Genomic DNA, 25,000 nt, shown 5'->3' on the forward strand with positions numbered 1-25,000 from the left:
TATCGCCAGCCACAACATTACATGAACGTTGCAATGCAATGATGTGAGGAGAGACTCAGTAGCCAGGGGGTGTTGCTGGCAACGGAGAACCAGTTTTCACACTTTGGTCACTCTTCCGCACAAAGAAATACACAAAGCCGCCAACATATGCATGCATGCTCATAGGTGCACACACACAAACATACACACACACACACACACACACACACACACACACACACACACACACACACACACACACACACACACACACACACACACACACACACACACACACAAATGCACGTATAAACACACGCCACAAGATAAAATAGGCTGGCTGATTGCATTGGATTGCACTGGCGGAGCTATTTGAATGGAAATGCGACACAGACTCCATTACCAAAACTCGCAGATAGCACAGCCAGCTGTGGCGGATAGAAATAACTTGCCGTGTGAGCTTCAGCCATGTGCATCACATCCTGGTCAGAGACAAAGCGAGTTGTCTCTGTGTTTGTGTGTGTATGTGTGTGTGTGTGTGTGTGATGACCAGTTCAAATACAAATCTTTCAACCCTTGAATGCTTCACATCAGCATTTGGTTCTTGGCTAACACCCTTTGTAAAAGGGCACACAAAGAATCGCCTGACTGTTATACTATCTGTAGCCAATGAATGGTGTCGGTGAACGGTTGCGAACAAATCAGCAGACAGCAGCATGCTAACGTTTTTTCAGAAACCTTTTTGTTAGTTGTGCATTTTCTCTGTATGTAATTTTGTCACGAGAGTGAACATATATTGGAAATATCTATTTTGTATTTCGATGAATGTATGTTTTATAACTTGTTGAATGTATTTAAGAATCAGGAACAAAAGTGATAGCGATGTCGCATGTGATAGAAGAGGAGAAGGAGAGAGATGGATGGAGAGAGAGACTGAGAGGGAGAATGACACATGAGAGCAGACTGTCTCCCAGTGAGAGTGTGATGATGGTGTGTGCGTGTGTGTGTGTGTGTGTGTGTGTGTGTGTGTGTGTGTGTGTGTGTGTGTGTGTGCAAGTCCATGTGTTTGTGTGTGCGTGGCTGTGTGTGAGTGTGTTGTGGCCTTGTCCAAAGAACCTGAGGCAGTCATTACCTTGACTGCTGAGCCATTTAGGAAAATAGCTTCTTTTCACAAAATGGCCAAAAGTCTCCCCATCGTGTGATTGCGTGTTCTTGTATGTGCATGTGTCCATGTGTGTGTGTGTGTGTGTGTGTGTGTGTGTGTTTGTATGTGTGTGTAGGTTTATGTAGATGTATGTGCCTGTGTCACTGTGGAAGTCCCAATGCTGTTTCAAAAAGAACAATTTAAATCAACTGCTGTCCTTATAATGTTTTTCTGACCAACGTTTATAGCCAACAGTCTCAGTAATACTGTCTTTGGTTGTATTCTCATCTCATCTCCTTTTCTCTACTCTTTGCTTCTCTTCTCTCTTCTCATCTGTCTGTTCCTCTAGAGGCTGGTGGATGCAGCAGAGGAAGCCCACCTCCAACACGAAGAGGACCCTGACCTCCAGGTGGGCTTTATTGCGCACATCAATATGTATGTCCAGACCAATCCAGCAGCAGCGCTGATGTGGGCGTTCATGCTGCTGATGCGGGCGTGCATGTCACTGATGTGAATGTGCACGGTGCTGATGTGTGATTGCACGGTGCTGATTTGCACGTGCACTGTACTGATATGTGTGTATGTGTGTGCACGGTGCTGATCTGCACGCACACAGGGCTGATGGCTTGGGCGCAGGGTATTTTCGGTGTGATCACTGAACACCAGTAGGTCTCTGGTGCATTCCAACAGAAGGGTCTCACACAATGGTACAAAAATAACTAGAAATAACATAATAATAATAATCACAGAAAGTGTGCGAGGCAATCATTAATGTTACCGTTTTCAATCAATACAGGTTATTTACACAATGGCTTCTGTTCAACATAATCACATGTGTAGCCAACTTTATTTAATCAAGTCACTTTATCTTAGTGCTTCCTACATCCTACATTCCTAGTTTGTCTAAAGCCAAACAATATCCTCACACCATCTATTCTTCTAAGGCTGAACATTATTTTGCTGTCAGTAGTCTTCCACAGTAGTTCTCCAATGGCAGTAATGAAAATGTAACAGTGGACTTGGTATAGCATTTGGTGCGCCCAACATCATTTTGAATAAAAGTCCCAGTTTTTGGTTTGGTTCGGTAATATATATATATGTATATATGTATATATATATATATATATATATATATATATATATATATATATATATATATATTTTGTACCTTTATAAACCCAGGGTAAGCTCACCTTCTCTTAGTGAAATTGAATGCATGAATGTCTGCCCTAACACAAGTATTTTCTTTGGTACCTGATTTGTATATCTAGTATATCTTGCTTTTAAAATAAAACTGGTTATTCACACAAAATAAACCAATACGCCTATCATGCTGCATCTTCAGCAGCAGATCATGACATTAACGCTATAAACTCTCCTAAGCCTTTTGTTGATTTCCTTATGTCGAGCTGAGTTGAATGTAAAATGGCGACTGGGAGCGAGTGGGTTTGTAGCCTGGGCTCAGCCCCTGGCGGCGCCGCTCCGCTCACTCTGCCCCTTTCCTTTGGATGGGGCTGCCATGATTGGCTCAACGTGTTTGACATGCTCCCGCTAGTCTAAGTATTGTGCGTCGGGGGGAAGGTCACTGATTCCCGTGGCATTTGTCCTGGTGGAACCCTGCTGTTCCCAGATTGAATGGCACTGGGGGGGGGGGGCTTAACAACCGCTCGCCCTTCTCGCCCTTATCGCAGTAAAGGTTGTTTCGTTGTACATCTTTACCGAGTTTAACTTTGTTCTCTGCTATCCAGCGCTGACTCAGCCCCTGCCATCACAGATTTGATCAATAGTTGTCATTGTTCGTGTTTAAAATGATGTTTAATACAGTCCTGTTCATACAGTTTAGAATAATTATAGGGCTCCGACTCAAAACTTTTCCATAATCCCACATCCTTTTTCATCCATCCCAAACCATGCATGTTTGCGCACCAAACCGGGCATGTCATCCTGTAGGTTTACGTTCTTTCCAGGGGAACATTTATATTAAATAGAATATTGAGTAAGGAATGGTGCCATGCCAAATAACCTTTTGACAGATGCAGCTATACTACTTTGTAAATAATAGTTCTTCGATTTATTTTCTGATGTACTTGCCAACATATTAACGGAACCATTTGAGTAGCAGACTCAGTTCCATCCACTTGGACATGCACACTCTAATCGTATTACACATTACACACGCTTACACACCACAAACTCAGCTTCTGTTCTCATGATACTACGAAATCCATTTGAACAACTTTAATGGTGAGAGAGCAGCTGTGTTTGTATGTGTGTGTTATTTGTGTGTGTGTGTGTGTGTTTGTGTGTCTCTGTGTGCGTCTGTGTGTGAGCATCCAAAAACATTTGTGCTTGCAGGACAGTGTGTGTGGCCGTAAAGGCCATTAATATACATATAAATTGGAATATTATGGGGTATATATATGAGAGTCTGTGCCTCCAAACTTGTTTGTGAGTTTGAAACACATTTAGCAGAGTTCAGGACTTAACTGGTGAACTGCAGCAACAGAAACAGCAGAGTTTCAAGTTGAACATATGACAGTAAGCTGACGTAAGAGTGTTCTCTCTGGAAGGACTTATCAGTGTGGTTGTGTGTGTTTGTGTGTGCGTCTGTAAGTTTGTTGAATTTGTGTGTCTGTGTGTGTCAGCACTGTTCGGCATCATGCTGACTTCTGCCCCGTGGTTTAATTGCGTCCTGTCTATTTAAAGTGTAAGCAAGCCCCCTGTTTCAGCTCGAATTTGAACAATATGGAATTCGGAACAATATGTTTGGTGCTGAGAGTTCTAGGAAGGAAGAGTGGTTCCCATGGTTACAACCACCGGCAAATGATCATGATTTCTTTAAGCTAGTACGTATCGTGTGTATGAGTGTTGAGTATCGATCTTCATGAAATGCACCACACACCTCACTATATACTTAGGTAATGATACTTTGTGCCTCTCTCGGATCCCTCCATAAACATTAACCGCTTGCCAGACGGAGCTCCACCCTTCCACACACACACACACAGACACACACACACACACACACACACACACACACACACACACACACACACACACACACACACACACACACACGCACACACACACACACACACACACACACACACACACACACACACACACACACACACACCTATGTGTCCCCTCGTCACAACATCAAAGGGCATCCAAAAAGCCCCTCAATGTTACAGAAACAACAGGACCGGAGCTCGGAGAAGAGAATAACTATTACAAACTAGTTTTTGGAGACTGGAAAAACATAGGATTTCCAATGTTTAAGATCATGGAAGGCATTCTAACAATAACGCTTTGGGGTTCACTGACACTTTAAAAGGATCAAATCAATCCTACCATTGATTTCTGGCCTTCATGGATTCTCTGGCTTGTGTTTTCATCCATGTAAATGTGTGTAAGCTTTTGTGGGTATGTGTTTGTGTGTTTGTTTGTGTGAAGATATCTGTGTATGTGTTTGTGTGCACATCCATTTGACAATGTATATACTGTATATGGATGAAGTCTGTATATGTGTCTGTGTGTGTGCGTTTATCTATGTGACTAAGTGTTAACACGTGTGTCTGATCCTGTTTAGACTATAATTTATGTGAGTTTATGACAAGGGCAGTCTGGTAAAGAGGGATGGGATTATCTCACAGTGTTATATTGCAGTGCATGGCTCACTGTAATGAAAAGCAAACTGCAACAAGAGTATGATTGACTATATTGGCAATAATTGTTTTGCAATAAAGCCATGAAACAAATATTGAAGCAAATATATTTAAAGTAGTGAACTGATGAACATCCAAGGGCAGTATTAAACATTATTTAAAAAATAATGGGGAGTTTAAAAAATGGAAAAAGTGCAGGAAGTCGATGAAGTATCAGATCAAGTCTAGTTTCCTTGATATACTACGAACAAAGTAAAAGACCCATTAACAAACTCAACCGTTTAATGCTACCGACCACGGAACAAAGGACAGATTGGGTTATGTCTTCACTATGACTCTACTAGGCTTTTAAGATGTCGTCAAATGACGAGACCACGTCAGGGACACACCGACACTACTAGTTATCAAAACAATGGTTGCGCCATCTGCTGTGTAAACAGTGCATTGCGCAAACGGACGAACTGTACAGCAGACCCTGGTTCGTTCTGCTCCTCCACAGTGCGTCTTGCCGAGGTTCTGCACCGGGGGATACCGTCCCTTCCATTCAGCGTGTGTGTGTGCTGGCGGAGGTGCTTTATGGTGGTGATTACAAGGCAGAGAGGAGGAGAGGGCCGTGGTGGACTGAGTGTCCCATTGTTTCGACATTAACGACCAGCTAAAGCCACAGCCGCGGGACGGACGGCTGCTGACTGCCCAAACCCTCGCTGCGGTCCCAACGACTGCAACACTGTCAACGCAACACCTACCAGAGCATAGTGCATGATGGGAGAGCAGATGATCTGGAGGAGGGCTTAAAAGGGCTTAGGAGATGGAAGAGGCGGCAAGAAAGTATGGTGCCGAGGCTGAGGCAGAGGAAGATGATGAAGAAGAGGATAAGGGTGAAGATGATATGGTAATCATGACAAGGCATAGTGGTATATATAGTGAAGCGATAGGGATGATGATGGACCAAAGTGATGACGGCTATGATGATACAACTCGGTCGGGATTGGGAACAAGCGTTACATTTCTGCATGCATAGTTAAGATCCAGGCCTCAGTTTTTACTCAATGGCATAACGATAAGGCAGGCTTTGGGCATTTGTAACATGATCTCTTACAGCTGCTTATATGTTCCTGCTAATGGTTTGTATGTATCAAAGACAGTATTATTCTTCTCCTCTCATCCGCTTTTTTTTATCTTTGTGTGTGTGCTTTGTGTGCACATATGTGTATGTGTGAGTGTCTATTTGTGTGTGTTGTTGTGGTTGTGCAGAACTCTGATGGTGGTATTTATTATTGCACTGGCTGGTGGAACGCGGTGCATACATGGTAATTATCACCAACTGTGCTAAAAATACCGTATCCACGCTGTAGGGGAAGCCTCCCTCATCGCTATTTGGGCTTTATTATAAACTGATGTGTGTTTTTGGCTATTGGATACATATTTGGCTGGCAGCTGTTTGATAGGAATTTCCTTATCTCTCTTTTCCAGAGCTCTTCTGCTTCCATGTGAAATTGGTACGGTAATCTGTTGCCATTTTCCTCCCTCTTCTTTTTCACCCACAATGCTTATGCAAATAAGAAAACACAGAGCAGTATCCCTCGCTGCCCTCTGCCGCCAATGAAAGGGCTGCTTGGAGCTGGGTGGTGAAATGGCCAATCACCATTTGAAATGTTGCCTAAAAATGGAGCTTCAATCCACAAGAGACAGGGAGTGAAGAGAAAATACCCCTATATGTTTCCTCTGAGAGGGACTGTACACCCGAGGCTCTCTACCTGTCCATTCAAAATGCTTTTGACTTATGCATGTCCGCTAGTATTCCTTGTGAGGTCACAGATTAAGCTTGGTCTCTATTTTTGGGGTGGTTTCAACGTTAATCACAAATGCACGCACAAACACACTAACACAGAAATTAACTAGCATCAAACATGGTGCATACTCATAATACCCAAAACAACAAAGCTAACCTTTTAAATGCTACTTCCACCATCAATGGAATTTCTATCAACTATATTAACGCATGTGAGGTTTCCCCCAATCCAATTCACCCTCTTTTTTTTTTTTTTGCTATATCGGTACCCGGTTTGACCCAATTTTTTGCGACGCTGCGTAAGCCATGCCTGTAGCAGGGATGTGGGAGAGCAAATCAGGTCCAAGGCGAAGCGTTTTATGCGGAGCGCATGAATCCATCGCGGGCCCTCCCTCCTGGCTGTTTGCTCAATCTGTTGACTTGCTGATTACCTGTAGCCGTGTCCCCCGGTTGTTTTCCCCTCCCCATGGCGGGCACAGGGCTCTTCTCTCTCCCTCACGCCCACTCCAGTGAGGGTGGGGAAAGTTAGGAGATGAGGGTGAGAAAATGGAGAAAAATAGCAAGGAGTTAAAAGCACATGCCAGAAGGTTCCTCTCTATCTTTACTGCTCTCTCTTTCTCTGTCTCCCTCTGTTGTTGTCTCTGTCTCTCGGTCTCTCTTGTGGTAGAAAATAACCAAATTCTATCACTTCAACTAACTAAGAGAGCATGAGGAATCGAGTATGACAAAAGACTTGATTGTTACCTGCGATTAAGCAACAACGAAGCCGAGTGAGGTTTGCAATGACACTGTCGGGTTATCCGATCCCGGTCTTTTTTATTCGCACAAGCAAAGCTGTTTTCCATATGGTATGACCGCCCACTTCATGCACATAAGATCTCTTTTTATAGTTAGGACGGTCAGCCATACACTCCTTTAAGTATGTGGTCATCATCCGCAGTTAATCTAAACATTAGGTGGAAGTCAGTGCGCCGTGGCCCCAGACTCTCTGGCGCCGTGTGAGGCTCTCCTATGAATTCAGAGGTGATTTTGCTGCTTTCCACTATTAATGTATCTATATGATATATAGGCCTGATAATACTCATAGTTGATATAAAAACTAATGGTTAATTTCTCCCATACTCTCTCTCCCTCTCTCTCGCTCTCGCTCTCTCTCTCTCTCTCTCTCGCTCTCTCCCTTTCTTTCTCTCTCTCTTTCTCTCTTGTTAGTTATGATTTCTTGTTGTTGTGTGAATGTGTGTAGGCCTATCTGTGTGTGGGCCTGCACAATTTTTCTGTCAACTCTTAATCCCTGAAATGTGTGAACCCCCCCACACACAAGCACGCACGCACACACACACACACACACACACACACACACACACACACACACACACACACACACACACACACACACACACACACACACACACACACACACACACACTATGCATAAACCCTTTCAAGATTTTAATCAATCCTAAGCAAGTAAAGTGGGTACTTGAAATGTAGCATTCTGAATTTTTACTTAACCCTTTGTTGCCGTTATGATCCATCTCTTTGTATTCCTCTCTATTCATCTGTTGTCCATTAAGTGAGTGGGTAGCGATGTTACGTGTGCATCAGCATAATGTTTGTCAGCTTTGAAGAGCAGCCTGTTAACACTGTGATCATGCAATGCATTAGTAGGAACTAGGAATGGGCAACTTCATATTGTCAGCCTGCTGTTGTTGTTAGATTAATACACACACACACACACACACACAAACCTTCACCGACACATTTCACTAGGGCCTGTACCTTCATGCACGCATGTGCAAAGACGGATTGATAAATACAAAGACAATGGTATTATCACTGGAGGATAAACAAGGATAAACGCATCACACACATTTAGAACACACATTCATAAACACACACACTCATGCACGCATGCACATCCATTAACGTCACAATTTTAATCATAATTAGAGCCTATACACTCTAAAATGTAAAAGTGCAGAAGGGTTGTCTTGTTCTAAGTGTGTCAACGTCTTTCTGCCACCCATTAACTCCTCACTATGGATTTATAATTGCATTTAACACGCAGGTTAATTTTGGTTAATTATCTTTTGACAGGATAGCAAACGCCTATTTTCCCCTCCTCTCAATCCATACAGTCTACGGTCCTGAAGTCTACATCTGACCTCTGCTTTTTGACATTTAAAATTCTTACTTCTCAAGGTGTCACTGACCTCCTCAGACACAGAATAACCTGAGGTAAACAGTGTGCAGGCGTCAGATCATGGCAGAGAGGGCTATTATGCATTCTTTACTCATACATTACATAGCCCATCTACGATCTCAGATAGACTAGGTCCACACATAGGTTGGTCACTTGAATGTTTATAAGCCCTTCAACACGGTAACAGTCAGGATGCGCTTGAAGATGAATCCCTAGATTTAAAGGACATGCATAGCTATAAACACAGGAGAGGAGATGGGGTGATCCGACTAAGAAAGATAACAGGTTTGATACACGCCTGAGCACCAAGCCACAGCATCAAGCGACGGGGAGTGCCTATACAGTGAGAGTAGGAGATGAGTAGGAGATGCATGGAGTGGGGAGCCTTAGGGAGATAAGACGGTCTAGACACAGTCTGGGATGAATCACACAGCAGGTGAAAGTACTGCCACAAGTATAGGTATGGCGGAGAGCGATAGAATTGAGACTGAAAGCTTCAGACATCAGCACTGCACGGCAGTCTGTGTAGCTCTTCTTGTGCTTCTGCATGTATCGTTTAAATCGTCCATGCATATACATGTATAACATGTTATTGAAAAAGGGTTTACGATTATCCAAAGTAGGATCCATAAATTACATTGCTTTAAGGAAGAACATCCCACTGGTTTGCTATTAATTGAAAATCGTAATCTCGAAAGCGTTCCTAGATTATAATCTCTGCGGTGTCGTCATGTAATGGGCCGTATTGATAAGAGTATACTTTACTTTGGTAATTATAGGGGTAATTTAATATAATAAACCCTTTTTTGATTTCAAAAGACTAATAAAACAACTTTAAGGGATTTTACTTTGCTGCATCAAAATTAAGTTACTTTGCTTAATTTACTATTAATACAGTGTTGTGTTCCAGCCTTTAGAATCTTGTGTGATTGCTTACTTGATTGACATAAAAATAAAGTTGTAAATCCTGCATGTTTATTTAAGCAATAGATCAAGACAGGCTGCGGTATGTGCTCATTATACCACTGTTAAGGGCCGGCGACCCCCTTCACAGTGGTATAATGAGCACATACCACTGACTGAAGTGATCTATTGCTTTTATACAACGGTTACTATTATGGCAAAACGAAAGTCATAGACACACTACATAAAAAAAAAAAAAAGAAAGTCAAAGTAGCTGTTTTATTAAAGAATACAAAAAAGTAGTCCCTCCTGGCTGCCTTCAAAATGCACGACGGTCGCTATGCAACACACTTTAGCGTCCCTCCGAGAGAAGGCTCAGCTAGAGCGGTTCGCCGGCAATTTATCCTATGGAGCAGTTCACTCGCCGTGTGCCTAAGCTTTCGTTAGTCCCTCCATCGCCTTGCTCACTCCCGGAGTAACAACATTTACACCCTCTCCATCATTCAACATATTTTTTACTTTGTAACTGTTTCTACTTCCAGGTGCGGAGTGATATGCAAACTTTCACAAAATGATTGGGCGTCATAGCAGTTATGTATACGCTCATTATACAACAGTTAGGAACCAATCAGATCGCTGGATATAAGCCACCCGTTGTATAATTATTCTTATATACCTGACCACCTGCACTACAATATACGTCTATGTGGTCGGTCTGACAGGCCAACAGCATATACACCAGCCCAAACCTATACACAGTCAGCCAAACTGCAGTCGAACGGTAGGTGCATGGGGCGGTGAGTCTCTGCCTTTCCTGTCAGCAGGAAGTGAATGCTACATAAAGGGAAGGGTTCAGAGAGTGCTAGGAGGAAGGGGAAGAGAAACAGAGAGACTCCTATGCGCTTATGAGGTTGCTAATCATCAATTAAGCATTTCCTTTGAGGGCAGCTCCCTATGGAGAGAGAGACCGAGCGAGAGACAGAGGGAGAGACAGAGACATGCTCTGGGTATTGTGGGCGGTGGTGAATGGATATGACAGGCAGTTTCGGAGTGCAGACTCTGGGATGCGACACAGTGTCTGAAGTCTCCCATCGCCTGGAGGCGGCTGCTGCTGCTGCTGCTGCTGCACACTGGGCAGCTTGGTCAGATTAAGCACCCTGGGGGTTCACCTTGTAACACTCACACAATTATGCACCTCTCAGTGTTACTGCCATCATCATGGATACCACAACATCGTAAATTCGTTTTAGTGCAATGCAATATGTGGGCAGTTTTAATTTAATTTAAATGTACATTATTTTACGTGTATCTTTGCGCCTAGCGGGGACACCAATAATTGAACACAAAACTGAGAATAAGTAGGGCAATCCAATGTAGGTCTATCTTTATTATCATAACAATATCTGCTTGGGTGAAACCGCCTGGAGTGTAACTTAAGATGAATCTTATTTCTATTTTTACTTTGTATCAATGGAGATATCTGTATCTAAAGAGGTTCCTTCATAACAATGCAGCAAATGCTGCTTATCAGTCCCAACACAGCATCTTCATCTGTTAGATGAAATTGTCTTGCCTGTGGCTTTTAGCCAGAATCCTTAGTGTTATTGCTCTAAGGGTTCAGGCAAGGACAGTGAAGCACAGTGATGGAATTAGAAAAGCGCAAACCAGAAGGCAAAACTATATTTATGTATCCATCACATCTCTTTGTTCATCTTAAGATCATAGTTTCTTTATATTTGGATCCCTGACCTGCGTAGGGAGAAGAGGGTAAGGTGAGGGTCAAACAAGGGAACAGGATAAAAGAGAAAAATAGAAGATTACATTAAACGGAGGCGCACCTTGATGAAGCGCGAATAAGCCTAACCAGGGCTTATTAATTACACGGATAGAGCTGCGTTCACAAGCTTAATTTATGGCTTTATCAATGTTTTGCAGCAGGCTATGGGGATGGGTTTGATGCAGAAAACGAATGTTGCAAGCATGGAGAGGGTTGGCTAGAGCCTTCTAGCCAACACTGAAAGATGATATAGATATTGGGGATGTGGAACGGGAGTAAAATGCTGTCATTACTCGCCGAGAAGGCCATCTTCAGAAGAGTCCTCTTCAAACTCTATTTGCCGGGTGATTACAGAAGGGACTGTGTGGACTACACTTTGAACCGAGCACTTGTGAATTGGACTATGTTTTCAGAAAAAGAATATCATTCAGGGAAAAACTATCACTATCCAAGTCAACCCATTTAACAATTCAAACTGTATGAATTGAACTCATTCAAATCATATTTAAAGTTGACTGTGAAGCAAGTAGAATAGCTTTTTCATTGGAGACTTATTTTTTTATTGCATTTATTGATGTCATAACAATATCACTCGAACCTCTAGCATAGCAAGAGAAGCTATATTCCCATCATTTTATCTTAAAAACATAACAACATTCATTTCATACACTTTAAGTAGGATGAGGCCTGGCACTGTTAACTTTGTATTTTTAATATTATATACTTTAATCATACTGCCACTCTAGGAATGTCTACATCATACCCGGTTTATCTCTAAAATGTAGAATCTAAAGAATAACGGATCCAAAACTCCCAAATTGCTGTGAAACTAAATAATCAATGATTGTGAGCATGCCTTTAACAGCCGACTCTAAATCCGGAACATAAATATTCATAACAATATGTTTTTTTTAATAATACATTTTAAATAAATTACAGCAAATCCTTTCTATTGTCTGTTGTACAACGATGACATCACCTCAGATGTTTTGCATAATTTTACTCTGCAGCTCCGCAAACTCAAATCTCCTCTGGCGCACAGACATCTCTGTAGTGTGTGTATGTGAAACTGGCGTGTATGGATGTGTGCCTGTACGCACGCACATGTGTGTATGTGTGTGTGTGTGTGTGTGTGTGTGTGTGTGTGTGTGTGTGTGCGCGTGTGTGTATCGGTGTGTGTGTGTGTGTGTGTGTGTGTGTGTGTGTGTGTGTGTGTGTGTGTGTGTGTGTGTGTGCAGCGGTTTCTGCCTACAGACCCACTGGACTGAGAGGAGCCGATGCGTGCTATATTTATCCTGGGTGATGATTTATTAATAGTCTCCTCTGTGAGAGCGTCTCCTAAAAATACAGGGCTGAGCAGCGCTGAGCTGCGGCAGCAGCAGTGTGAACACGGCGTCAGGGCTGGACCGCCGGAGCAGGGCTCTGCTCATTCAGCAGCCCCTCCCCCCTCCACTCCCCCACCCCCACCCCCACCTCACCCACCCAACCTCGCACACCTCTGGGGATAATCCCAGGGCTCGGGTTACCTCGGCCAAGCCAAACTGGTTGTGCTGACTCGGCACTTTGGTTAGTGATTGAGTCATCAGATAACACCGATGACGTGATTCAGCAAATTCGGATGTTATCGAGTGGCGGGGAAAAAAAAAGTCGAAGAAGAAAAGACATTGATCGGAGGACGGCTCCTCTGAACTTTGTGACAAATGGAGAATCACAGGCCAACATGGACCTTATGAAAGGTGTTGGGTGTTGATGTCCATGGGTCCGTCTTGCAGTACATAAACAGTGTTGGGTGTTGATGTCCGTGGGTCTGTCTTGCAGTACATAAACAGTGTTGGGTGTTGATGTCCGTGGGTCTGTCTTGCAGTACATAAACAGTGTTTGGTGTTGATGTCCATGGGTCCGTCTTGCAGTGCATAAACAGTGTTGGGTGTTGATGTCCATGGGTCTGTCTTGCAGTACATAAACAGTGTTGGGTGTTGATGTCCGTGGGTCTGTCTTGCAGTACATAAACAGTGTTGGGTGTTGATGTCCGTGGGTCTGTCTTGCAGTACATAAACAGTGTTGGGTGTTGATGTCCGTGGGTCTGTCTTGCAGTACATAAACAGTGTTGGTTGTCGATGTCCGTGGGTCTGTCTTGCAGTACGAGTACTTCAACGCGGTGCTCATCAACGAGGTGGACAAGGAGAACAACAGTGTTGAGCTGGGGGGGCGCTTTCTGCTGCAGTCCAACGACCACTTCAACCACCTGCCCGTCAACCTCAGCCTCAGTGTGGTGCAGGTGCCCACCAACATGTACAACAAGGGTGAGGACCACACACACACTCACACACACACACACACGCACGCACATATACACACACACACACACACACACACACACACACACACACACACACACACACACACACACACACACTCACACTCACACTCACACTCACACACGCACATATACACACACACACACACACACACACACACACACACACACACACACACACACACACACACACACACACACACACACACACACACACACACACACACACACGCACACACAACGCAGCATCACAGCAGGGCTAGCTGCCACTATAGGAGCACAATGCGGGGGAACAAATCAAACACAAGTTTTAAAATAATTGGCTTTTGTGTGAAAAGTCTTTGTGTGAAAGTGATTTTTTTTGTAATAAATGCAAAAATCTCAACTTCAATATCAGGTAGGCTTTCTGCGAAGATGACAATGACTTTCGAATCCACTCGTCGGTCTGAGGTTGCCTCGGTTTCCGCAGAGCTTCAATGTAACCTAAAATGTACATTCAAGTTGGAGCTTTTCGGTGTCTTTTGGCCTTGTTTAAACATAAACGTAGCTGCTAAATATATTGAAACCCTTCTAAAATAATGAACCCCTGCTCGCCTCAAACTCCTATTTCTATGGCCACAACTGACTAGTGGGAGCGCCAAAGAATGGCAAAGAGAAAACATGGGGAGAACCCTAACATTTCATAAACATTACTATCATTGCAACCAGTTAGTTTGAAGTCTGTCTCTATGTTGCCAATTATCACACTGTATGGCAAAATGAACAAAGGATCATTTGGTTTTCCGGATACTTGGGGCCAGCCCTTGAAGTGCAGCGAGTAAAGATCTATAAAAGCCTAAAGAGAACAGGAAATAGCCTGAAGAAATTGGCTTAAAGAGTGGCCCGTGGCATTAGGGCAATAAAATAAATCTGCCCTTAACATTTTATCATTAACGCATTAAGATAAATGAAAATATGCGCTGCAATGGTGATGAGGTGGCTGTAATGCCTAGGCAGTGCTAGGACTCTCAGATGTCCCTCTTTATCGCTTTTACACATATCGTTCTCCCCAAAGTAAGTATTTGAACCCTGAAATGAGATCTGAATACCTACCCAAGAACAAACATCCCAATAATTTTTATATTCAGGCCTAGAACTAATATAAACACACAAAAACGCACGCACGCACGCACGCACGCACGCACGCACGCACGCACGCACGCACGCACGCACGCACGCACGCACGCACGCACGCACACACACACACAAACGAGGTGTATGGTTGCCTGATTCCTATCAGCCTGGATATCAAGGAAAATGTCCCACCTGCTCCTTATGCTCCTGAAAATAGATATGGTCCTTTTTTTTGCTTAGTGTGTGTGTGTGTGTGTGTGTGTGTGTGTGTGTGTGTGTGTGTGTGTGTGTGTGTGTGTGTGTGTGTGTGTGTGTGTGTGTGTGTGTGTGTGTGTGTGTGTGTGTGTGTGCACACACGTATGCATCATCTAACTCAAGATCATCTGTAACTTGAAGTGGGTGAATTATCAGTTTGATAATTAGGTACTCCTCTGCTAATTTGCTGTCCTATGTCTAACATGTCCCCATCTGTCATGTTGACTAAAGGATGTTACCAAAGGAAGATAAATGATTCAGAGAGGGAGACTAGGGGGACGTTGAAGGAAAAATAGGTTAAGTCCAACCAGTGGACAGTTTGGGTTAAAGATTAATTATATGAGAGAGAGAGAGAGAGAGAGAGAGAGAGAGAGAGAGAGAGAGAGAGAGAGAGAGAGAGAGAGAGAGAGAGAGAGAGAGAGAGAGAGAGAGAGAGAGAGAGAGAGAGAGAGAGAGAGAGAGAGAGAGAGAGAGAGAGAGGACTGACTTTCTGTAGTGTCCTTCAAACATTCCTCTCTACTTTTCCCTATTTTTCTACTCTCTTTTCATAACTTTCCCAATCCTGGAGAGAGAAGAACGGACCAGTGATAGAGAGAGAATCTAACATAAAAGGACATTCTTAAAAGAAGGCCCAAGTCACCAGGGAGTTGCCACTTGTGTGTTCTAAGGCGTTTTGGCTCGCTTTGCTCTCCTCTCTTAAGCAATATTTATTGTTATGGGCATATGTGGAGAATTCAAATAATTTTGAATTCAACAAATTCAATCGGGCATTCATCAAATAATGCAACATATAGAATCCCCATCCATACACTGACGTACTGAAGAGTCAGTGTGCATACAGGACTCCCTGTTTTACACAGGTGGTTGCATTGCTGTTGTGTTTCTGGACCCCACCTGGACCATTAAGATATTTGGTGTTAAAATGGTGTTTTGCTGCTGTCTGAGAAAAAACATATAATTTTCTTCGCAATACAAAATGAATCTTAAATGAATAATTCAAATTGCAGGAAGATGAGGTTTCTTCCGGTAGACGTGAAGAGGGAGAGCCATAAATCCTGCTGTTGGTTGGCTGACCTTCCGCATCATAACCCTATTTGTCAACCAGTGTGCACCGGACAGCTGACTGCAGGCGCTTGTAGTTCAGAGACGCTTCTGACGGCAGCCGTGATGAATGGGAGGTTGAATCCATAATAGCAGTGAGCTGCTTGCCGCCTGCGATGAATTGTAGGAGGAATCCTCCGTGCCCAGCATCTGTCTTCCCCCGTCACTCCCTCTTTGCAACCTGGACTCCACAAACACCGCTTAACATTGGTCAGCGAAAACACACCCGGCTCTGCAGTCTCCTCATGCACGTATAGGAACGCTATGTTAGGAGGCATGTATCAGGTGTTTACGCCCGCACACACACACACAAAAAAACATACAAACCGATAGAATGAGACACAAATACATGCACTTAGAAACGTGATAATACGGATGAAAGCACTGATGCGCACATAAGCATACACTCTTTTTTGTATACCACACACACGCATAGAAGTGAACGTCTGCTAAGTCATTATAAAGTTTTGTTAAAATGATTCTTAGTCCACCTAAAGACCTAAACGTCCTTCCTTCATTGCTCTTTCTTGTGATCCTCCCTCATCATCATCATCATCACGAGATAATATGATGCTGGATTCAAGCCCAGATCTTTCATCTACACAATGTTATATAATTATACAGGCACACACGCACGCACGTACACACACACACACGCACACGCACGCACACGCACACGCACACACACACACACACACACACACACACACACACACACACACACACACACACACACACACATACCCTCACACGCACACACATACCAGCACACGCACACACACTTACCCACACACACAGACACATACCTACACACACACACACACATACACACGCACAACACACACACTTCCAGAGCTGCGGGAGCTCTCTTTATCTGATCGAATTAAGTGGTGCACGAGTGGTGATGAATTTAAATGGCAGTTTAGAGAAAGAGAAGTACACCCATTCCCCTATCAATGAGACCAGTTGAGGGCCTCATAGACCCTTCATCCCCAGCACCACATGGGACTGGCTCTGAGGGGGAGGGGCGCATCACAACACATGTTCACATGAGGGCCCTCCTGCAAAGCCCTTTCTCATGGGGACCCAGATATCTTTGGAAATGTTGGAGTATTCATTTTTTTTGCATTAGAGACAGGAGGTTGTTGATTGCAATCCTACAACATTGCATTTACATTACATTTTACATTTAGGGCATTTAGCAGATGCTTTTATCCAAAGCGATTTACAATAAGTACATTTGGCATAAGAAGCGAAACAATATATCGCTGTCAGTACAGTAAAGATGTTCATAGAACCAAGTTCAAGTACTAACAATCGCTAGGCAAACCCATACCCCGTGTACAGCAGTGATAGCAGCTACTGCTGATGCTTCACAATTAAGTACCGGTACTATAAATAGGTACATACAATAAGTGTGTACATTAAGTGCCAGGACGTACAACATACAATGATGGCCGGAAGGGGCTGGGTTGCTGTGCAGAGTCGAGGTGAACTCTGAACAGGTGAGGTTTGAGTCTTTTGCAGAAGCTGGTGAGCGACTCTGCGGTCCTGACATTGGCAGGGAGCTCTCTCCACCACTGAGGTCCCAAAACAGAGGAAAGTTGTGACTTTGCAGACCAACCTTTGCTAGCTCTTAGCGATGGCGGTACCAGACGTCCAGCTGAGGTAGTTGAGCGGAGGGATCGAGCTGGGGTGTGTGGCTTGACCAACGCTTGGAGGTAGGCAGGGGCAGTTCCATTGACTAGCTTGTATGCCAGTACCATCGTCTTGAATCTGATGCGAGCTACTACAGGGAGCCAGTGGAGGACCCGGAAGAGGGGGGGTCACATGGGAGAACTTAGGTAGGTTGAACACGAGGCGCGCTGCCGCATTCTGGATGCGCTGCAAAGGTTTAATGGCAGTGGCAAGGAGTCCAGTCAGGAGTGAGTTGCAGTAGTCGAGGCGGGAGATGACCAGGACTAGATGTGATTGGACTAGATGCTGAGCTGCTTCGCTTGTGAGGAAGGGACGGATCCTGCCGATGTTAAAAAGTGCAAATCTGCAGGATCGGGCCACCGCAGTGATGCTTGCGGTGCAGCATAACTGATTGTCCAGTACCACACCGAGGTTTCTGACAGTTGGAGAAGGAGATACAGTGATGTTCTCAACGGTGACCAGTAAGTCCATGTGTGGGCAATCTTTCCCTGGCATTAGGAGGAGCTCAGTCTTGTTGAGGTTAAGCCTCAGGTGATGGGCAGTTGTCCAGGTGCTGACGTCTGCCAGACATTCAGATATGCATGTTGCAATCAGGGGATTTGTCAGATGAGGGGAAAGAGAGAAATAGCTGAGTGTCGTCAGCGTAGCAGTGATAGGAAAAGCGGTGTGATGTAATTACAGAGCCCAGAGATCTGGTATAGAGGGAGAACAGAACATTGCAATACAACTGTTTAGTTTGCTTTTGGTAAAAGGTGAAATAGTTGAATCCTCAACGTTGAGATGACGTTGTAGCTTGACTGGACGGTGTATGATTTCTGTACAAGGTATTGTTGCGAGTGTTTTAGCTAAGCAACGCCCGCTAGTGTATTATTTACACAGCTATTAGAAACAATATCCCTACTCAGACCACTGGGTCGTGAACACATACACCACACTTATCCATGTTTCCTAACTATTTACAAAAGGTTTTACTGTCTGTGGTTTGAAGTTGAATCATTATGTCTGTCCATTGCTTCCAATTCACTGATAAATAAAGGACTGTCAAGTTAGATACCGTGATGTATCTTTATTACCAATGGGGAGTAGCCCGAGACATGTCAGTCGTTGGAACTCCACAAGTATGCCTTTGAGTTACGCTCAACAGACATTCTAGCCTAGTCTCACAAATCAGACTTCAGATTAATCGTCTTAAGTGTGATAAAGCTGTAGTTTCTCTTCTTTCGTTTCATATTTGTATCCGACTGATCATACTGCTGGAAAAATGGGATCTGTAAACTCGTAATCGGCAGCCAGAACAAACTCAGCCATCCCTAGTAAACTTCAGATAAAAAACATCTAATACTCCATCGTTCTTAGGGAAAGATTCTTTATAAAGGTTACAAATTGACACGGCGCGCCTGGCCATTTTTTAAATGGACTTATTAAAATCCCCTCTGAAAGCTTTATCCACTCATGCAAATTAGTGTTCTTCGGTAGAATATCTCGGAACATGGAAATAGACGTATCTCCGCCCCTTTCAGTTGTTGGTTCCCGACTCCCCCCAGAGGTTCTGCCATACCATAGTAGGACTGGATCCGAGATAAGCAGTAGCCTGTACTGAGCATGGGCTATTGCATATTCAAGGATCTTTTCTTTTTTTTTTTCTTGATAAAAATGGACAAGCAGTAAGCACACGGTCCAAGCAGTGGATTTCAGCTAACCATGTTTCCTATATGCAATTTCATTGCAATAGGAACAATTTCTCCTTGCCTCGTCGTATCGTAGTCTGTTCTAGTAGAATACTATGGTGACCGACCGTATATACTGTCCATTTTTTATGCCAACAGACACACATTTGTATTTGCTATTTATGAATGACCTGCTATATACATCTATATATAGATGTATATAGATATCTATCAACATTTTTCCAAGGTCCAGACTAGCTAGTTGATCTTACACCCCATGAAACAATGACACTCACTCAATCTTTAATCCTGTGAAATGAAATCTCCCGGCTATCGTGCTCTCCCACGTTTTGTGAGGCATTCATCCAGATCTCTCCCATATCCATTCCCTCCCTGTCGCTCTCTAATCCTCTCTTCTATCCCGCACCTCTATGTCTATCTGCTATCGTTTCATCCGTTATCTCTGTGGGATGAATAGGCGTTGACAGTGTTTCTGTTTCCTTGTGCGGCGATGCACAGTTGGATCGAAGGCCAAAGTGTTGTTTCCCCAATACCGCAGCGTGATGACTATGGCCTATTCCAAGAAACCTTCAGTATCATTATAAACCTGGCTCTCCTTTTTCTCTTTCTCTGTCTTCTGCTCTTCCTCCATTACCTAGACTCAGCAATAGTCAACGGAGTGTATTGGTCGGAGGCCTTAAACAAAGTGTTTGTGGATAACTTTGAGAAGGACCCATCGCTCATATGGCAGTACTTTGGCAGTGCCAAAGGCTTCTTCAGACAATACCCAGGTAAGTGTATGAGCCTTTTATGTATTTTGGTGTTAAACGTGGGTGTATGTTTGTGTGTGTGTGTGTGTGTGTGTGTGTGTTTGTGGCTCTCAGCTTATGGCTATGTGTATGTGTGTGTGTGTGTGTGTGTGTGTGTGTGTGTGTGTGTGTGTGTGTGTGTCTTTCAGCTTGTGGCTGGGTGTGTGTGTGGGTGTATGTATGAGTGTTTGTGTGCGTGTGTGTGTGTGCGTGTGTGTGTGTGTGTGTGTGTGTGTGTGTGCGCGTGCGCATGCCGCTCTCAGCTTGTGGCAGGGTGTGTGTTTCTAATTAACTTGGCAGTAGCTTGCTCCCTAAGGCGGATTGAAGGGCGTGTGGGAGTGTTCAGTCACCGTGATTGGCAGCTGCAAACCAGAGGCAGGCAGAGACAGAGAGAGTACCGGTTGAGAGGGGAGAAGGGAGGGAGAGAGGGGAGTGGAGAGAGGTGATAGAAGGAGAGAAGAGAGGGCATACAGAAACAAATGACAGGTGAGGAAGGGAAATCTGCTGAGGTTAGAAAACAATGGAAGAGTAGGATTGAATAAATTAACTCTCAAGTAGACGTTAACAGAAGGCCTTCAGCATGACCGATGACATCCCACTTGATTTTCACCTGCAAAAGTGCTTGGGGTCGTGGCTTTGAAGCCATAGGAAGGGAGTTTCTTTGCGTTTGCTCTTTATTCTTCAATCATATTGACTTTTTAATTTACAGTTCTTAACAAAGAAGTACAGTTCTTTGAGATGTGCTAAATAACAAAGAACTATTTTGAAGATTGATGATTATCCAATCCTACCTTAAACTCTGTTTGTGGCTTCTTGTATTGGCCACTTCAGAATGAATCGTTGATCACCTGGGTTAACACATCAGAGGTAATTAGGAAAACAATAAAAAGCTTCTAAGAGCTGTCATCCGACTTGCGAGCAGTGAAGACATGCAAAGAGAATGCAAATATTCAGCCATACAAGAGGTTTGGTTTTCGAAATGCAGGCTTTTCTTACAAATGCCACCGATCAAACAGATGCCCCAGGACTTATGAGGTCTCATTATTTATTGAAGCTTTTATCCAGACCCTCCAAGCAAACCCTCCAAGATAAGATCCGGCTTAGCAAAATTAGCAAGGAAATGTTTTCTAAGTGACTCTTTTGATCTGAACGGAGACTTTTAAACAACTAACAATAAATACAGAAAAACACACTAGGGATGCAGCAGTTGATTGGCCCCGGCTGCACAGGGCCCGAGCTGCCGGAGTGTTTGTATGGATGAATTGCAGGGTAAATAGACAATCTTAATGGCCGATATGAACTGCGTGTGTTGAAATGATGCTGTGTTTTTATGCAAATGGAGATGACATCATGATACCATGACGTCATGACAAAAAATGATTAATATTCGTATCACATCGGTTATTGACTGATCGCATCTTATTAAAGGTGACATATTATACCACCAGGTGAGAGTGTGATTAGCCGTCACAAGCCGTTTTGAAATTTGGCCTCTTCTGACATCACAAGTGGGCGTGTCCACCTAGATGTGTGCAGGATAGATCAGTCTACCAGCCTGCTCAGTGGACTGTAGCAAACTTTGCTCATCTCTCCGTCATACATCTAGGTGGACATGCCCACTTGTGATGTCAGAAGAGGCCGATTTTCAAAACGGCTTGTAATGGCTAATCACACTCACACCTGGTGGTATAATATGCCTCCTTTAATATCGGGATCAGCCAAATAATGTCATATCAGTGCACCCCTAAGTGACACTAACCTGCCATCACCCTCTTGCCTCACTGCCTTATACTTCTATTTATCTTCTATCTTTCTCTCCTGGGGCTCAAGGGATCAAATGGAAGCCCGACGAGCACGGGGTGATCGCGTTCGACTGTCGCAACCGGAAGTGGTACATCCAGGCAGCCACCTCCCCAAAGAACGTGGTTATCCTGGTGGACGTCAGCGGCAGCATGAAGGGGCTGAGGCTGACCATCGCCCGGCAGACCGTCTCATCCATCCTGGACACGCTGGGCGACGACGACTTCTTCAACATCATCGCAGTGAGTGCAGCCACTAGGGACGCACTCACTGGGCCTGTCAGTCAGTCAGTTTGTGTGTGTGTGTGTGTGTGTGTGTGTGTGTGTGTGTGTGTGTGTGTGTGTATGTGTGTATGTGTGTGTGTGTGTGTGTGTACATGTGTGTGTGTGTGTGTGTGTGTGTGTGTGTGTGTGTTTGTGTGTGTGTGTGTGTGTGTGTGTGTGTGTGTACATGTGTGTGTCTGTGATGGTGTTTTGCAAGGTCACACATGGACACACACATACATACATATGCAACAATTCCCCTTTTTCTCAGACCTTGTACAAGTGCTTACATTTGGGTTCTTGCCGATGCGAGTACTTAATAATACCATTACAGTTCAAAGAGCCAGCGAACCCACAGTTGCAGAGGGAATTCAACCACTTTGAGATCTTATGATATTGTCATGGTTACGGCCCAAAGCAACTTTGTGATTGTTTTTTAGTACCTTTGTTGTGTACGTGCGTTATAATGAGCGATGTTGTATAACATGTGCCAAACACAGTAGCCTTACACTATATGTGTCCGGGAAGCTTAACACACACACACACACACACACACACACACACACACACACACAGACAAACACAAAACGGCAGAGACAGACAGACATTGACCCACAAGCATACACAAATAACAAAAAGTACCATGGTGCTGAGTGCTGAAACGGATCAGCTCTATTCCCTGTCACGCTCACTACTAATTAGCAGTCAGCTGGGTGAGTATTTGAATTGCAAAGAGGAACGCTGTGATTGGATCCCGCCTCAGGCCCCCAAACCATTGTTATCACATCTCAGTTGGATGAAATGCTTCATAGTGTGTTTGTGTGTGTGAGTGTTTGTGTGCGTGTGTCGTGTGTGTGTCGTGTGTTTGGGGGTTTCATTAATTATATATTTATATGAGCTCACGCTACAGCTCTGTCTGATGCTGTTCCAAATCAAATCTCCTTAAATGTTCTGCTTCCACTTTTTCTTATTATTATTCTGTATGCCCTAATTACATCTGTGTGATAGCAGTCATAGGGAATGGACATTTAAACAATGAGGCACAATAGAGTTTTTTTATTCTGTTATACCAGGGCCAGTGAACATCGTAGTGGGGAGAGGTGATTATTTCAGTTAACAGGTAGATTCTCATCACCGCTGTAATCTAATGCCCACATTTTCCTTAAGGCAATGTTCTATGAGCTATAAGACCCTGGTCACTCACAACATACCAGGAGTTAACTGCAGAAATAAAGAACTCCACTTTCGAAAGGCCGAACACTTCCACAAAAGTTACTAGTTGGTTCGCTGACATGGTGCAACATTGTTGCTAAATATCACTGTGAAAAAACATTATTGGTCACAACAAGGTTGAGCCTTTCTGTGTATTTACGTGCACGATGTATATATCGTACATACTTTATAAAGTGGTCTCAGATGTGACTAATATGTTGACAAAGCCTTTACATTGTCAGGTCTCTGAGATGAGTAGTAAGGTAAGTATGGAGTATGGAGTCTTACTGATTGGGTTCTAGGCATTAGTTAGACCCATACAGTATATTTGTATTTAGTCTGATCATTTGTGTTTCCAGGACCACAACACATTGAGCAAGCTAAAAGTTAATATTTTTAGGCAAAATCTTCCAAAACTATGAACCTAACACCTTATATTTGAGCTTTCTCGCAGGTGGCTGTGGTTTAAGCGGGATAATCCACTCCTAGGTGCGCTGTTATCTAAAAATAATGCATTTTGGGGAGGCAAACCCTGCGAAGGTTCTGAGCCCTGAGTCGTGCATTATTTTTAGATAATGGAACACTCCGTCATGGAATAATCCCTTACTTTGACGACCTTCTCTTCTCAGCATCCCCACACTTGTGAGAAGAATCATGGCATATATTGAGGATTATTTTCCATATACATGTATCAACAAACACACACAATCACACCAAAAAGAGAGCTGTAACCGTGGATTTTCTTTCAAGGTTTATTTGTGGTTGGTCTTATCAGAAACTGTCAGATGTTGAATTTGTGCTTAGGCCTTTTGTTTCTCTCTCTATATTTTCATTCATTTACAGACACAAGTGAGTCAGTGTGGAAGTGTGTGCATGAATTGCGACTCAAACTTATTACGGATTTCTCAGTGATTATAATGTTATTTTCCATTGCAGTATAATGAAGAGCTGCATTACGTGGAGAAATGTCTGAATGGAACTCTGGTCCAAGCAGACGTCACCAACAAGGACGTAAGTCATCTTTCCTGAGTCTTTCTCCTGCATGTTGGCCTTAACTTCGTATGACTTTTTCCAAAGGAAGGTTAATCGTTTGAGTGACAGGCAAGGCTTTTTTCAGACGAAAAAAGTGTAACCATTTGTGTATTTCCTGCTTGTGTCGGTTGGCCCTACATTTTCATTAAGATTTCCCCTGATATTTCAAGCTGTGTGGATGCTGCATTTCCCAGTTCCCAGTATTCATTTGTACTTTCTCAGCCTTATAAAACTCCATCTATCTTTTCTGTCATGTATTGGTCCTAT

The 25,000-nt window shown here is 43.6% G+C and overlaps 1 protein-coding gene across 1 annotated transcript in view; it reads left to right on the forward strand.

Annotated features, from left to right (window-relative positions):
* The window catches only part of LOC132460449 (voltage-dependent calcium channel subunit alpha-2/delta-3-like), an 87,075-nt gene that overhangs the window by 14,961 nt on the left and 47,114 nt on the right, over nt 1-25,000 (forward strand). Inside the window, exons 2-6 of the mRNA XM_060055337.1 lie at nt 1,473-1,532; nt 13,607-13,769; nt 20,277-20,408; nt 22,257-22,468; nt 24,638-24,712. Of these exons, the coding sequence (XP_059911320.1) occupies nt 1,473-1,532; nt 13,607-13,769; nt 20,277-20,408; nt 22,257-22,468; nt 24,638-24,712 (642 nt within the window). The remainder of the gene's footprint in view (nt 1-1,472; nt 1,533-13,606; nt 13,770-20,276; nt 20,409-22,256; nt 22,469-24,637; nt 24,713-25,000) is intronic.

The sequence above is a fragment of the Gadus macrocephalus genome, chromosome 1, assembly GCF_031168955.1.
Source record: "Gadus macrocephalus chromosome 1, ASM3116895v1".
NCBI lineage: Eukaryota > Metazoa > Chordata > Actinopteri > Gadiformes > Gadidae > Gadus > Gadus macrocephalus.